The 17759-nt window shown below is 45.1% G+C and overlaps 1 protein-coding gene across 2 annotated transcripts in view; it reads left to right on the top strand.

Moving 5' to 3' along the window:
• TUSC3 (tumor suppressor candidate 3) overlaps positions 1 to 17759 on the top strand; it is a 1343405-nt gene that overhangs the window by 554225 nt on the left and 771421 nt on the right. For both annotated transcript variants that reach the window (XM_069631593.1, XM_069631594.1), the window contains exons 4-5: positions 6722 to 6862; positions 13148 to 13288. In XM_069631593.1, coding sequence (XP_069487694.1) covers positions 6722 to 6862; positions 13148 to 13288 — 282 coding nt within the window. The remainder of the gene's footprint in view (positions 1 to 6721; positions 6863 to 13147; positions 13289 to 17759) is intronic.

Genomic DNA, 17759 nt, shown 5'->3' with positions numbered 1-17759 from the left:
TCTTGGACTGGATCTGACGGGTTGGTTCTGGGTACAGCTCTGCTCTATGGGTCTGGATCTTGGTTCTAGCACAGGTTCTTGGCCAGAAGAAAAACAGCTCAGCCAGGCTGTTGAATGGATTTTGTGGTGCCCCTTGGAAGTTTAGGGGTTAAAATCAGGTTTGCAAGGTTTTTTAAAAGCCTGCTGAAAAGAGTTCAGATTTTTGGATTGGGCCTCTGCTTCAGGGTTCTCTAGAGTCTGGTTCGAGAGTCTGGATCTGGAGTCTGGTTCTTCCTGCAGGGTGTTTTGCCAGGGGATCAGTTGATGAGTGACAAAGTGTGTGTCTGGGTCCTCAACAATCCCTATTTATCCATTTTCCAAAGTGGGTGGGGAGGCTGATGGTCTATGCCCAACCCTCTAAGGATCTGATAGTTTAGAGAATTCCCTGTCCCCTGATTTGAGAAGGGAACAGTGCGTCATGATGTGTCACAGTGATGCTGCCATTTACAACCTGGGGAAGAACCTCCCCTTTGCTTTTACCCAGAAAATCTATTTTCCCAAAAAACATATTTCCCATATGCACAACTTGTTAATATTACATATACACATCTCAGATTAATTCAGGCATGTCTCTGTTCAAGTCCCATGTTCCTACGAGTTTCTGTTCACAAATGACAGTTTTTTCGCGCTTTTTTGTTTGGTTACACATTTTTCAGATCTGTACAATTCTTTTACCTATACATGCACATACCATCTGGTCATACTTCGTAGCACAACTGCAATAGCCACAATATTAAAAATGTTCGTGGTTCAGTCTCGGAACATCGCACAGATTCCAGATTAGTTTTAAACTGTGAGAACTGGTCCAGGGCTGTATCGAGTATTGGGTGCTGAAGTCCCCCCAACCCCTTATATTACTGCTGAGTCGTCAGTTGTGGTTAACATGTTATGTATAGTGCTATAGAATTTGGGGTTGTCCATGTTGGGGCCATATGTATTGACTATAACAACCTGTCGTTCTGCCACCTCTGCCCAAACCAAAACATATCTACCTTGGGTGTCTATTTTGGTGTCCCGGAGCCGGAATCCCAATCTCGGATGGATTAATATGAGCACCCCCCTGGCATGGGTCGAATACTCGGTGTCATGCCTTAGAGGACCCCATCTTGGGAGGAAGCCAGTACAGACTTGACCAATTGCATGTGTTTCTTGAAGTATTATGATCTGGGGGTTATGTCTAGTGATATATGCTGCAGTTTTCCAGGCCTTAATCGGATTATTGAGGCCACAGACGTTCCATGAAAGGAGTTTAATAGTTGTACACTTATCAACCTGTGCCTTAGTCCTCCTTAATCATAGGTCTGTGACCTGGCTGGTGAGCAGAATCTGTTATTACAGATGCGTCTGACGCAACAAAACTCTCGGCTTTTAAACATTTATCAGGTGTGGTCAAACTTCATGCCCCGGCTCCACCCTCATCCGTACCATCAACTCCAACACGATCATGTATCCCTTTTCCCATAACTTGTGGAATTCTCCTGAGGGTTGCTCATTGCAGCCACACGGCCTACCATCAACAGAGGCTCACGATCCCAATTTTAACAAATATTGATCAGAGCAATTCATCATTGTTAAAGTCATCCCACCTTGTAAAAGGATATCAGAAACAAATCCAACTCATTCAGCGGGGGCAAGTCTCTCGTCTTCCGGTCGTGGTCACATGTTTTGATCTCGCGCCCGGTCTTTAGAATTATTGAATACGCATCTTTGCCCGGAAGATGAGAGCATAGGGGACGTGGCAGAGCCTGAGTTGCCTCTTGACTGGTTCGTAGGACTTCCTTTGAGTTTGAACACTAGTTGAGAAGTCTGGATAGATGTGCACTCTGTTTTCCTCGTGGTGTAGAGTCCCTTTTTCTCTGGATAGTCTCAGGATCGCATCCCTATCCCTGTAGTTGAGGAGACAAGCCATTATCGTACGTGTTGGCGCCCCAGGTTTGGGAGGTGGTGCAAGGGTACGATGGGTGCTTTCCACAAGGAAATGATATGAAAAGGACTCTGCACCTAACAGGGTTTTCAGAAGGTTCTCTACGTTTCGCTCCAACAGGCCTTTACAGAAGGACTCTGAGATTCCAATAATACAGATGTTGTTCCTCCTGGATCTCCAATCGAGATCCTCGCATTTGGTTTGGGTTTTGTGTAGTTCACCCTTCAATTGTGCGATGTCTCGTCTGGGTTGTGTTAACGTATCTTCGTTGGTACTGATCCTGCTTTCTGTTTCAGTGATGCAGCCGATCCCCTTGTCCACTCTGGCCTTCAGGGAGCTGATTGTCGCCGCAATGTCATCCAGTTTGACATTTATCGCTAAAAAGCCATTTGCACCATTGTCATTAGGCGATCTTCTCTTGCGTCGGCTGAGGTATCGGCCTGGCTGTCCGCCACTGGCAACGCAGTCGCTGCTGACCCGTGTGATTGGGAGCTGGCGAAGGAGTCCATTGTGCCGGTTTTCCTGGCTACTGTACCTTTCTTCTCATTGCGGCCCATACGGCGAATTTACCAATCGAAAGTGGATTGTGTTCTCCCATGTCTCGTAGTTGTATGGGACAGTTTTTGTGTGGAGTTGCCAGCGCAGGTCAGGTTTCTCGCCTGTACGGCTTGTCCCTGTAGGTTCCAGCGTTATTGGGTCTTATAGATTTCCCCTGCGTTGTTGCCGAGGTGATTCGTGTGTTGTGTCGAATTATGTCACATGTTTCTCCCCGCTGTGGGAAGGGCCTTGTTGTATAGTCGACTGTCACTCGGGCCTCTTGCAGTATCAGGTGCCACCGGTCAGTTGCACCAATATCCCCGACCCAGCATCAGTGTGAGGACCATTAAGAAGTGTTTCGGCTCTCTGGCCACTGCCCGGGTGGACTGTCTCCTCCCACGTGCTGTGGGACTGTGGGGCAGTGCTTAGGGAACGCTGGACCTCCTCTGTCGCATGGGCGCGTACCTTTGTGGTGTTGGCGGATTCGTATCCCGCTTCCCGCTCGGGTCGCCGCTCGCCATTTGTCCCCACAGTTCTCCCGCCTCCACAACTGTGGGCCGGTATCTGGGGCGTCCCCTCCGCTGGGCCTTGTATGTTCTTGTGGAGGGCTCGTGTCATGCCGGTGTGCGGGTAGGATTTCAGCCGTTCTCTGCTCCCCTATTCACAGCAGGAGATTACGAGTGGTCCGCCGCCGGTTTCAGTGTCTGCCCGAGGGTAGAGGGAGCATCCGGCTAAAGCCTTGGATGCGTGGAATGTCTGGGCTCTTGTGGCTGCGGAGCGGAGGAAACGCTCCTTCCCTTTTCGGGCCTGCGTTGGTCGTTCAGCCGCGGTATGGCGTGGCTACTCCCTGGTTCTAGGAGTCTGCTTGCAGCATGCGGGTCCTCCCGCTGCTGCTAGATGTGTCAAGAGCTTTGCACTGCCGTTGCGGTTTCTTTTCAGACTTGCCCACGTTAGGGTGTGAGTGTTGAGGCACCTGCCGAACGGAGCGTTTTCCCTTACAGTCGCTCCAAAAAGGATTAATTTAATTGCAGAATGTTCAGGGGATCGGAGCTCTCCGATCAGGCGGCTATCTTTGTTGCGCGCAACAGCACCCCGCACTATTTCAAAGTGTTTAATTCCAGACAAATCTAAAATACCAGAAAGGTAGTTAGAGGTCGATATAATGCAGTGTTTAACATATGACTTATAGATGTTTCAGACCTTGGCAAGATCAGGCTTTTCCTTCTCGATTGCCACTCTGTTTTTGTTTTGTTCCCAAACTTAAAAAAGAGATGGCAGGAGACTACGATTGCCCTCGATATATGGCTAATGGCTTCCATTTTTTTAATGTCAGTTACACATTTTTGGCAAGAGTATTGTGATTTCTGCTTTGAAAATATGAATTGAAGATTTAGTGGCATTGATGAACAGCCTATTTGTTTCTTTTGCACCAGCCGTATCAATGAAGAAATTGCAAATTATGTTTTGGAGATTTTATTTGAGGAATATCATTTTTGCCACTCTGCTTTACGAATTAACATCATGCCCAACTCCATGTGTGTTTTGGGGCTCTTTCTAATTGGAATAACAAACCCATGTTGCTCTTTTTTGTAGCAAACTGTAAATTGTTTGTAGTCCATATGGGGCCATTAGTGCAACATCAATGTTTTCCCAAGCTCCGTTTGGTACGGCTGAACTAACCTAATGAAAAAAGCATGGGCCTAGCGCGCTATCACCAAACCCTGCTTCACGATCAATAGCAAGTCTCTGAGAATGTGAAGCAAACTGCCAAACGAGCATGGAACTACTGGACTGGCCCTTTTGATGTATTTACAAGTTGTGGAGCGTTTAACGTGTGTGGGTGGTTTCCATATATGGTACAAAAATAAGAGAAGAGAGCATTCCATGACAATAGACACCTTATGTAGGCTAAGGAGCACAGGGTGTGACCACTTGCTCTGGTTGCAGGCCCTGGACATTGGCTGCTGACAGATGTTAAGGGATTCATGGTATGGGTTACATGATTGGTCCCCACAAACTGAGGCCAATCACCAGTAGGTGATTCAGAAGGGTTTTGGCCATGGTTGAAAGCCATGCCGTGGCCACAGGACCACTGGTTATGAAATACACAACCAGTGACCACTTATATGGCAAGTGGGCCATTGGGCATGGGCAGTGGCCACTACCCATTGTTGTGTGATTAGCCCGGACCAAGACAGCCACTGCGCATGGTTGCAGGCCGTACCATTTGGGCATTTGGTAATCCTGGGTGCCCGAAGCAGGGCCAAAAGTCCTTCCCCCTGTCTAGCCAATGTCCACATGCCCAGTGGTCCCACCAAGTTGATCCAGAGAGTTTATGAGCGGGCCATTATCCTTCCTTATTTACCTACCAGAAACATATATTTTGTTATCATAAATGTGTTCAATTTGTTATCATAGCTACCTAAAGAGATAATTATTTGCAAACTATTGCGTATGCAGGAACAAAAACAGTCTCCCTTTATTGATTGTGACGAATCCAGCAAAGTTGTCATAGGTTTCCCAGGGAGTCCCCCTTAAAGTGGGCAGGAAATGGCAGAAGCTACGTGACACTAACGCTTGGGGTGGCAATCTGCTGGAGGACCACGTGGGAGAGGGCAATCTCCAGGGAAACGGAAAGAGACTAAGTCAAGATAACCCTTCAGTTATACATTTCAGTGACTACCATGTACCTTTGCAACATTCATACATGGCCTATTCTAATATTGATACTGATTTCCCAGGTTTCACTAGCCCACAACCTCATTCTCCTCCCGCTCCCTTTTTGGGTACTGAGATGAGGAAAAAAGCAACACAGGTGAACCGAATTCAGGAGAACGAGAGAGTCAGAAACTGGAGAGGCACTTGACTCGTGCTGACACTGTGGAGGACGCCGAAGGCCAGCAGGCTGCAGAGCACAGGGCATAGGCCAATGGGCACGGTGTGTAGAGGAACCAGACCGGGAGAGGTTTGCTGCTTTTCGACAATGGGCACAAAAGTGTGAAACCCAAAAGCCTAGATAAAGGCAATGGAAGTAAGAAAGGGTCACTAATCCGATATTGGAACATTGTTGTAAGCTGGATAAAAGAGAACTATGTGAGAACAGTGAGAAAACTTTATCAAGGTCACTAGAAGGAATCTAGTGGAAGGGAAGCCCCTTTCCTGGAGGAACTTTTGTTTCCTTTCCATTTGTGCACCTTGGAACTTTGTTTGGAACCTCAAGAATAAACTATACGTTTGTAGCACAAATAAATTGCCATTTTCACCTTGTATTTAGTTTAGAATATACAGCAGGCACAGTAATGACACCCCCCACGATACAGGAAGTTTCTGCCTCCCAGATTTGAACAGCTTTCTCGTCTGTTGGGAGGTTGAACAATTGATTGAGGGAGGCAGAGGGGAGCTGGGAGCATTACGCTTTTCTAATTCAATATATAATGGGAATGGGAACATTGACTGGGGGCAAAAGGACCTGATGTGCCATTTTTCTTCACCTATGAGGGAGGACCTTAACATTATCTGAAAATAGTAGTGCCAGCCTTCCAGTGTCGACATTCCAGAAAGGTTGCCAATGTAAGTTGGATTGGACAACTATTTTCTGGATAGATCACAACAGTGTTGTCTGCGCCCACACGGAGATCAGCAGAGGTTGGTCCCAAGTATCCTTTTCACTCTGTACCCGTTCTCATTGACTTGCCTTACGGGACCATTTGCAATCTTATTCATGTTAGATGACCAGTATATATGTTATCTCTTTCCCATTTAGTTTCACTCCCTTCAGTTTAGCTGTACCCCTTACTATCCATCCAAGTGTTAGGCCTTGATCAGCCAAGCCACCTAAAGGGAGAGAGGGAAAGATGAAGTTTATTTGTGTTTTTATATCCAATAGCCAGGTTTGTGTTTTTTCTGAAGTTGGAGTAGATCATATTAAGAATTTGCTCTAATAGTAGTGTAATAGATGTTAATAATATTTGGCCACTTGCATCACACATTTACTGATTATTATTATTTTTCCACTCTCCTGAACACTGAACTCATAAAGCCATATTCAGAAGTTTGATAAATACTTGCACACATTGTCTGTCAAAATATTGGTGGTTTGAGGGTTCCTGATGGATGTGTAGTGTTTTTTGTAATCATTCGATGTGTATCACGTACAGCTACTGAATAGAGCATGTCAAATCACTAGTTGATAGTTGAATAATTCACATTAATTTGTTGCAGCTCAACATGAATTCAGCACCAACATTTATGCATTTTCCTGCTAAAGGCAAGCCTAAGAGAGCTGATACATTTGACCTACAGAGAATAGGTTTTGCAGCTGAGCAACTAGCCAAGTGGATTGCAGACAGAACTGATGTTCATGTAAGCCATTCTTAACTTTACTATATTTTCTCCAGTACTTCCTCAGTAAACTGTTTATTTTGTGATATTTTTATGGTTTAAAATGTCTATTGGGGTGATTACAATCTGAAACAAGATGGCTGATTTACCAGGAGTCAAAACAATTATTTGTTTCAATGTAGACAATTAAATTGTATGTTTTTCTTGTCCACATATTAAAAAAATAATGTCTTGTCCAGATATTTTAAAGTACTAGCTCTTCATTGCCAACAGTGCCTGTGAATTCAGGGAAATGCTGCAATGCCTTCTCAAACGTGGAACAAATGCATGAATCTGTTTTTTGTGTCAAAATATGTACTGAGGTAACTAAGGTTGTTGTGACATCAGAATGATTTTGACATGATCCCAGGGACAGAGCCATGACTTACTGATGACACTGGTCTAAGTTCACTCTTCATAGGTCCTGTGAGAGGGAACTGTTGGTGTGTCTTGTCTCATGATTGTAGGTAGTACTGCGTAAGGATGTGTTTGTACACAAAATCATCTTACTGTTCCATGCTAAACCTCCACAGAAACCGGTTCCAACACACGTACTTCTAGCATATTTGAGGTGGCTGGTTCCAATAAGTGTGCATTCTCTTACTGGCTATACCTCTCATTCCTCACACAGACCTAGTATTTCCCCTCTTTTCCTTCCATGGTAGTTTATGGAACAGTTAGCTGTCGGGTTTCCAAGAAGTTCTCTTGGGACACTAAGAACACCTTAATTAAAAGTCCATATACGTGTAGAGTGTCTTTCCTGTGGTTCCTCTTCTTGGGTATACTGTGTGGCTCTACCCTTTATCTAGTAAGCACTGAGTAGAACCGTACAGTTTTCTGTACATGCTGACTTATAGTGCATTTTAGTCTGTTTGCTGTATGTTATGGAGTAGAGAGAGTCCCATCCCTGTGCGGGTGAAATCGATCATGACCTCTTTCTACCATATACAATGATAATTAAATGATTCCGTATTGTTTTCACCACTGTTTTGCTGACACAAACAGAAGGTTGGATTAACTTCCACTAGACCTATCACATTGGCTCGATATTGAACAAATATAATAGCTGGGATTCAGTGGGCCTGTGAGATCTCGGAATGATGGGTTCAGCTTTGGTAGATCGACCAGAACTGCCAAATCACATTCGGTTATTCCTTGGGATCGTGGGGTGTTTGACATCCCTATAAAATGATAAGCTCATTTTAACTTTTCTTTTGTGGGTTCAATGTGGCTGTTGGAAAAGGCACTTGCAGGGCACGTTGTGATGTTGGTATGCCTTGATGATGATTGTTTTTCATTTTGTGCCAGTGTTTTTGTATTCTGTGTTCTTGATCGTTATGTGTACCTCTTAGCTCTTTACAAGGCATCATTTTTCTTTTTTTAATCATTAGTTTCCCCTCATAAACTGTTAACACCAAAAGGAAAATTGTTTTCCATACATGCATTGGTCCTGCTATGCAGTGCATTAACTATTACCATTTTATATTCCCACTAATTTGTGAAACCTTACTTTCCTTCCAAGGTATGTATGGACCTGCAAATCCTTCCTGTGTTTGACACTTTGTGTGTCTGAGAACTCTTTCTAATAGTCTCTGTGAATGTCATGCGAATCCATTGGTTTAACCGAGTTACCTCTTTTTGTTGTAATAGAAATCTTGAACATGAACTGATCATAGCACTCAGAGGTAGATGTAATGTGGGAAGTGGGTGGAGGATGTTCACTTCTTAACATTCAAGGAATTGAGTCAGGGGAACCTGTGGGGGAGGTCATGCTGCCAGTCGCTAACAGCAAAATCGGGTGTTTCATGAGGTGTGCGAGTCACAGGGGGGCCTATCTGGTAGAGGAAATGAGCCAAAATGAAAGAATGTGGGTTTTCCACTGTCGAAGGCTAAGGAGAGAACAAAAGAGGAAGAGTGGAGTAGGAAGGGCCATCCGAGGTGGCCATGTTGATGAAGGGAAACCTTGTGTGTAGGCTAGCAGAAGTTGTTGTTGGCGAGTCAGACCACGTGGGTTGAGCTGATAACATGGTAATGCAGGGGGTCATTGAAGCCCCAAATGCACTATAGGACTTTATATTGTCTCTGGCATGTTGCATCGGAGGTGGCGTTCACTCGGCAGGGTGAGGGTGGGTAACCGGAGAGATGGACCAGGAAAGTATGCAGACAGCTGGAGAATGATTTGCAACTAATGGGAGGAGATACAGGTAGTCCATATACAGATTTATCATAACAAGCACAATTCTGAGGACTCTGCTCATGTGCCTTACCTTAGAGAAATGGCTATACAGGCACAAGTCTACACCCATGACGGTGATCCCCTCATCATTGGTATGTGAATAAATTTGCTTCCTGCAGGGGAGGACTGTCAAGGAGGACTGTCACCGTGAAATGCATATGAAAGAAGCACATTGGGAATTATTATGGAGCTGTGAGGATAGCTCATGTGCAATGCACTAGTCACATTAATTATTACATCATTTTGGTGCTAGAGGAATCCAACGTGAATCACTATATAAATCACCACGTGTTTTAAGGGTGGTACGATGTTACTCTATTTACAGATCAAACCTCAACTTCTACTAAGCCCCTCTTCTACAGCCTATTGGCATCGTGGAACAGCCTGAAATGTGCTCTGAGGAGGAGGGGAATGCTCAACACCTGACGGATCCGTACAAACATTCCTTAGTTCCCCAGCAGCATTGTGAGTGTTGTAGTTTTTTGGCAGTCAAGGTGCAACAGACCTCTGCATTATTCTGGCACTTACTGACTGTATTGCCAGATGGCCATCAGTTAGGTAGGAGCCTAACCGCGTGGCAGTGGGGGGGGGGCAGGGGTGCAGTAGCTAGACACCTTCTTCCACACCATTCAACCCTATCATTTGTGACTAAGCAAGAAGGTGACAAAAGAACAGAAATTACTTCTCTTCAAGCTCAGAGTGATGGTGCCCAAATAATACAGGAGTCACTCCGTCCTCTGCCAGAGTCGCTTTTATTTTGCGAGAAGATCACAATTTGAATAGATTGCATGATCCTATTGCACAATTCATTGTTTTGCAAAAAGGCATTAATCCAGAATCCATTTCATAGGCCACATTGCACTGAATTGTTTTGGGTGTCCTGCGAACCTGCATGGCTGATAACTGACACTTACACATATACTCAGAAAGCAGGTACCATTTCCAACATAAATGCAGTTTTCTTCCACACCATGAAAAATACTGCTATGTAAGAATGGGAATTTTTAAGCTAGTATTCTGTCATTAATGGAAGAACAAGCACTGTGTGGTGGTAGACACCTAATGGGAAATGCCCAAAGCCACTGAATCCAACTGGGCTAAAAATAGAAGGTGCTAGGGGTGGAAATGTGTCAAAGAATGTGAGGTGATATAACATCACAACATCTGTTAAAACTGTTTGAAAATCCTAATTGCAGCATAAATGCGCCATTTCGTCATTGATATCGCAGATGGTGGGTTTTATGAAACCCTTGTTCAGATGGTTGCAATTTTGTAAGTGTGCAAGAATGCATTTAATGCTGCTATTCATGCGTATTTGCCAAACGAATTATTGCATTTGAAACCATTTGTAACAGAAAATGAGTTTCCTGGAAATGTAGAGTAGATGCTAAACATCATGTGTGCTTCAATCTGTGCTAACTTCAGCAGGTACCAGGACACACATGTTTTCAGCTGTTGTGAAGCAGGGAATGATTAATCGTCGTGTTTTCAGTGATCGAGAACAACAATTTACTAGCTTTAATGCCAATGAAATTCCATACTAGTAGGGAGTCAACAATGATATCAGTCACTAGAGGTATGTCACAGCAGCAATGTGTCCTGGAGTGACAGTAAGGGGTTGAGGTGGTAAAGGGACTGGTTACTGGTGAGAGAACTTCAGTAAGGTTCTGCAGAGTGAATACTAGTCTTTAGCACGGTGTCATACCACGTGGCACTGCAAAGATGTGAGCAATCGTTGTTAGTCTTTTCTTGCATGTAGTTTTCTTTCAACTCATGTAGGTGGGGAGATATTAGTTTTGTTTTATAACGTTATGCAGGGGTTGGGGCAACAATTTCCTCCCAGGTCCACCACATATGCCTTATCAGCAACATGATGGAGGTGTACCTTATCGTTCTCTCCCAAGCTGCAAGAGAAATACACGGAAGGGGTGCAAACAGGCCAGAGTTTACCCCCAATTGCTGCCAACACGTTACCTGTAAAGTGGGAGAAGATAGGGTCACATTCCTATGAAGTGTAAGAGCAGCAGAAGGATTGGTGCCCATAGGGCAGAGAACCTGTTCCCCATAACTGCAGCGAAAAGAAAAAGAAAGTCTTGGTTCCCTCACCCTGATGCCTCCAGATACAAACTCCTGCCCTATTTTGTAATTTCAATTCCTTTCTAAGCAAGGCTAACACAATAAAATCAACAAGCTAAGTGATAGGCTAGAGAGCAAAACAAGGGTTCACAGGCACACACGGGGAGATGACCAATACACAGGAAGTATGTTTTTCCCTTCAATGTAAGGGGAAACTTGGAAAACGTTTTTCAAGACAGAGAGCCAAATAAAAATGTATTTATGTTGTTTTTTGTGTGCTCTTTTTGGGGAAACACGAGTGGGAAAAGGAACAGAGATAAGCTGAGATTATTTGGATGTGCTTTTCAGTTTGGCATGAACGTGAATGAGTGCTTACTAAATAGACAAGCAAAAAGGGACAAACGGTTATCAATAAGCATTTAAATCTAATGCAGTGGCAACACCTATTACCACATTCCTCCAAATCCACCACAACTCCTCTAAAACACAAGTTGTGGGCTTTTCCACAACACCATCTGCTCTTGCATTTGAACAAACCCACAAAGAGAAAGTGATCCGGTCCATTTGTAGGGATCAGAAACCTTTCAGAGCACAGCACATCACATCTCAAGGGGAGATGTAAAGACTCTTATTCGCCTACTGAACAGAACCCTGTCTGAACATGCAGCAGGGATTCCAACGCCATTACTGGCTTCTCGTTAGTCCTATGGGTTTTGCTGGAACACCAAATATGGTGAGCAAGGCTGGGCAGAAATTCCGATTTAGAGGAAGACATTGTTCATGCATCACTTTTTGAATGACACAAAACATTTTTCAGTTTCTCAATCAATTGCAAAGTTTTTTTTTTAACGTATATTATTTGATAGTCAGGTTATATTACGTGTTTGCGTGAAATGATCAGTAACATGCAAATGTGCATCTTTGAGGCAATGTAGTATAGTTGCCAAACTAACTAATGAATCACTGTCCATCCGTCTTGGCATGTGGACACTCCTACACTTAAATAGCAACATGTTCTTGTCGACTGTGTCCTGAAACTCTTCCATATATAGCTACTGATCCCGCAGCAGGGCTCAACCCTTAAAATCCATTAACACCCGACTCAGCGGTTGACTAAAACACCAATCTCTACTCTTGTGCTCAGCATGCTGGACTACTGGGTGAACCTACCTCTTGGTCTTCCATTCAATTCCTCTCAACAAAGTTCTCAAATGTGCTTCCACCTTCCCAAATCCTCTACCACCTGTACCCACTATCCCCACGCTGGACGTCTCTCCATGAAAATCACACTCTATAACTCGCTGTTCCCCGTCTTTGTCTTCCAAGCCACTGCCTCACTGACAGCCTCTCACTGTACTCTCCTGTTCTAACTCTAATATCCTCACCACCCTGCAACCTATTTGCATCGCTCTTCCCTATTCTCCCTCCCACTTGTGTTTTTCATCAGTAATTGCCACTTTCTACTGGAATGCTCTCGCTGTTCATCAACGCCATTACATTGTTTGAACTGCTCAATGTATGACTTAAAAAAACACCTCCTTCCGATTAAAGGTGACCGCTATACTTCTCTTCGCCCTCCTATCTCAACTGACCAGCCAAACCCACATCTTTTATTTGGCTCACATGATTACACAATGCGAATTACAATTGTGTATATACACAATGGTCTTAGGCTTTTAATGTCAAAATATTATTTCCCCACTTGCCTGTGTCCTTGGCCTATCTTCCTATGTTTTACCTCTTCATCACCATCTTTACCTTATCCAATGCACACGTGTTTTTTGTAATTGCTCCCTATGCAAGGAATACTTTCACTCTGTTAATGCCTTCTGTAAGAAATGTATGTTAGAACATATATGTTTGTACTTTAATAGCTACAAATAGAAATACATATCAGTGGAGGTTTGCAGTTAAATATCAACACTGAATTTCTTTCTTGTATTGTTTTCTGACAGATACGGGTATTTAGACCTCCTAACTACTCTGGGACAATTGCATTAGCCCTGTTAGTATCACTTGTTGGAGGGCTCCTGTACCTGAGAAGAAACAATTTGGAATTCATCTACAACAAGACTGGTTGGGCAATGGCTGCCTTGGTATGTTAACGTTTCTAATACTGCAATTTCTGCAAGTGGTTTCTGCAAATGGGCGTCACAACTATTTCTTTTTTTAAATAAATGATGGAGATTTACACACCTTCGGAGATAGATGGTTGACATAATACATTTCATGTAAGAAAAGACTAATAACTAAGGGAGTAATGTTAACAAAAAAGTGTCCGGTTAATGCAGTGCTACATAAGACTGTCTACTACATCTGCATTTTTAGGACCATCATTGATGAACTATTCTATATCATATGTTTTAAAATGTATCATAATATACAATTAGTTAATAACGAAAGACACACATTGAACTAATGAAAATAAATGGTGATCACCATAGAATGGTGTCCCTCATCAACTTCCTTCCTACACCTGCTACTCCTTATTCCTCTGTCTCTGCCCCCCTCCTCCGACTGGTGTACCATGCCCCTGTACCCCTAATCGGAAAACCTTCAAAGGCAGTGACCTGCTGCATCTAGCCACGCGTAATGCACGCTCTGGTATCAAACACTCTGCTGACATCTGCCTCCTCCTTGAAGACCTTGACCTCGATATCCTCGCTCTTACCGAGACATGGTTCATTGCCAGTTCAGTCACTGCTTTTGACTCCCTTCTCCCTTATTGCTACAAGATCATCTCCATGCCTCCCACTTACCGTGCTGGCGGTGGGGTTGTCCTGATCTTCCCTGAGTGGGTCCCTTCTTCCCTCAAACCCACCCAGCAATACTCCTCCTTCAAGAGCCTTGCCTGTAAACTGGTCATCTCTCCCATTTCCTCCCTGACCATTGCCACTATCTACACGCCACCTGGCTCTATCACCATGTTCCTCTCAGTTTGGGCTGATTTCTCTTCCTCTCTCCTCACATCTACCTTTAAACTCCTTCTCCTGGGTGACTTCAACATCCACCTTGACTCACCAATCACGGCGTCCACTCTCTTCAGTAACATCTGCACATCGCTCTCCCTCTCCATTCTCCCCTCTGGTCCTTCCCACTTAACTGGACACACTCTCAATGCCTTGATCCACACTGATATTTTTCTCCTTGCCCCATTCACCACACCATTCTCTGGGTCAGACCACTCCCTCATCTCACCTGGGTCATCTCTGCCATCTGACCTCACCTCCCCCAGCTCTGCGAACCTCATTAACTGACATCTGCCCGATGAAACGAGTGCCAGCTGCTGCCTTTGCATCCCTCTTCATCCCCCTCTCCTCCCACTGCAGACTCCACATCTCACTAAGCTCTCAGCAACCTCCATCTTGCCATCACTAACGCTCTCAACATTCTTGCACCAGTCATTAGGATCTGCATGAAACATGCCACCAAGCGTAACACCTGGTACGATTCTGAACTTGCAGCCCTGAAACGCAAGTGCAGAGCTGCGGAACAGAAGTGGAAGACCTCAGGCTCACTCTGTCAAACTGGCCTGTCGCCTTCTCAAAAGGCAGTACAGACTCTCCATTCATTCCAAGAAAAGGGCCCACATCCAGGCTCACGTCTCTGGTGCATCCAACAACATGGCTGAACTCTTCAAAATCTACAAGGAACTATCCAACCCTCCCACAGTGGCCATCTCGCCTCTTCCCTCTCAGACTCCCTGCAATGCATTGACCACACACTTCACTGCAAAAACTCAATCCATCCTGAGCACTCTCATCCTTTTCCCTCTCTTCGCTTTGCATCCCCCTGCCACATACGGCCTTCCATCCATTCTCTGCCTTTCTCTCCTATCACATCCAATAAGGTCACTAGAGTCGTCTGCTCTTTGAAGGTCTCCTCCAAACAGGTCTCCCCCTGTTCTTCCAGAACTATTAAGGACAATATCGGCTCTCTTGCCCCTGCACTTGCTGATTTCTGTAATCCCTCCCTTGCTACTGGGTCTTTCCCCTCTTTCCTCAAGCACTCTTGTGTGCACCCTACTGAAAAAACCTTCTACCGACCCCTTTTATCCAGCTAACCATCTCTATCACCCCCTTTGTTATGAAAATCTTGGAGAAGCTGGTCTTCCCCAAACTGACCAAGCATACTGTGCCTGTCGGTTGCCTACATGACCATCTGGAATCCAAGCATCCAGAGATACGGAAACGGCTCTCCTGAACAGCTGTGAAGAACTGCTTGCATCTCTTGACTCTAACTCCCTAGCTGCTCTCATTTTACTTGATCTCTCCTCTGCATTTGAAACCGTCAAGCACTCCATCCTCATAAAACTGCTCCACAATACCCTTTGTATCTCGAAGCGGGCACTGGACTGGCTGACCTCCTTCCTCACTGGCTGTCCCTCCCAGGTTATCCTGGGCTCTTTCTCCTCTCCCACCTCTGATGTTCCGTAGGGCTCCAACCTTTCTCTCTGGCTCTTTAACATCTATCTTCCTCCGCTTGCACACCTAATTTCCACTTTCTCCCCTGTTATGTTATGCTATAGGAATTTATTGAGCGCACGTACGCCAGAGGCGGCATGGCGCTAGTGGCAGCTAGCAGAAACAAAACGAGGAGGAGAGCCATTAGAATAATAATGTTTTCAATTTACATCGAAAGCAGAAATGATCAGCAGTGCTTCGCAGAGCATGCAGAAGTTTGTTCCAGGCATTAGCGGCTACAGTAGAAAAGGCACAACCACCTGAACGAGCCAGCCTGTGCCGGGGATCCACAAGAAGGGCTGACTGAGAATGTAGGGTGCGGGGAGGGATGTAGTGCACAAATTTGGCTTGAAGATACTCCGCTCCAATACCATAGAAAGCTCGGTGGACCATACACATAGATTTAAACATGACACTGGCCACTACGGGGAGCCAGTGCAGTTGCCTCAGTAGCAGAGACATATGAGTGCCGAAGGACGGGCAGAGGATAGATCTGGCAGCTGCATTTTGAAGGAACTGCAGACGTTTAGTTAGAGAGGTTGGCCCAGATAAAGTGAGTTACAGTAGTCCAAGCTACTTAATACCAAGGCAGCCACCACAAGGGCTTGGCAGGCTGTAGGGATAAAAGGGAGTACCTTCCGTAAGATCCAAAGTTTGAAATGGCCACCCTTGCATACTGCCGCCACCTGTTCTTCCATGGCCAGAGAGGCAGAGAAACTAACCCCTAGATTTCTGACCGATGATACTGGCATGGGGAGAGATCCTAGGGAGAGTGGCCAGAATTCAGAGGTCCAGAACCGCTGGGGGGAGGATGCACCGACAACCAGTACCTCAGGCTTGCCAGCATTGAGCTTCAGCCAGTTGGATGACATCCAGCTGCCCAGATCCTCCAAGCATTTCCGCAGACTGGCACAAGTTTCAGGCAGAGTCAGGTCAAGCCGGACAATGATCTGCGTGTAGTCCGCATAGGAATAGTAGCGAAAACCATGAAATTGAAGAAGAAGGAAAAGTCTAATGTAGACATTGAAAAGAATAGCGGAGAGTGCCGATCCCTGAGGAACCCCACAAACCATGGAAACTGGAGAAGAACGGAAAGGAGGAAGAGAGACGGACTTGGAGCAGTCGGCAAGAAATGCTGTGAACCAGTCAAGGACTTGGTCCAAGCCGGCGGCGGACATACGAGAAATCAGGGTGAGGTGATCCACCGTGTCGAAAGCCGCCAATAGATCCAGAAGCTGGACGGCTCCGACACCGCCCTGGTCCACCAGATGTAACAGGTCGTCAAGCACGGAATTAAGAACAGGAATCCATGCCCCGCCCTGGACAAAAACCAGATTGAAAGAACTGAAAGGACTCGACTAATTTAGACAACAGAGGAGCGACCAACGCTTTCACAACTTTCATAATACAGGGCAGGAGGGAGATTGGCCGGTAGTTAGAAAGTACTGTAGGATCCAAAAAGGCCTTTTTCAATAAGGGAATGACTAAAGCATGTTTAAGTGAAGTCGGAATGACGCCTGTGGCAAAGGAATGATTGACCGCAGAAGAAATGTAGGTGATCATGTCAGCAGATAGTTCCTTTAGCAGAGCCAGGGGTATGGCGTCCGCTGGGGAGGCCGATTTTAAGGTGCTGAATAGCAATAAGGATGTCGGCATCAGAGAAATGGGGGAAGCAAGACCAGGCCCCTAAGGTGGGAGGAGGTTCAATATGTATCTTTCCAGAAGGGTATACATCAGCTTCAGCTTTAATGGTGTCGCTAATAGTGGATATCTTGTCTACAAAAAAGGAGGAGAGTGTATCGCCTAGGTCCTGTGAAGGTGGCACTGGAGGACAATCTCTGGAGTAGAGAGCAAATTTACCAGATCGAAAAGGTCCTTGGGTTTGTTCAGAGCGTTCTCAACCGTATGACTGAAGTAGACTTTCTTGGCATTAACAATTTCTTTATGGTAGGAGGTGAGAACGTTGCGAAAGGCAATTTTAGCTTCCTCAGAATACAAGGAGAGCCATTTTCTTTCAGCCTGTCTGCACTGAAGTTTACTAGCTTTGTCTTGCTTCCCCTTACTTCCATTGTTTTGCAGATGACAGACCGCTCTTCTTCAAACT

Source organism: Ambystoma mexicanum, chromosome 6q (genome assembly GCF_040938575.1).
Source record: "Ambystoma mexicanum isolate Mex_15411 chromosome 6q, UKY_AmexF1_1, whole genome shotgun sequence".
Taxonomy (NCBI): domain Eukaryota; kingdom Metazoa; phylum Chordata; class Amphibia; order Caudata; family Ambystomatidae; genus Ambystoma; species Ambystoma mexicanum.
Note: the sequence above shows the minus strand (reverse complement) of the source record. Positions and strands in the feature narration are given on the sequence as shown.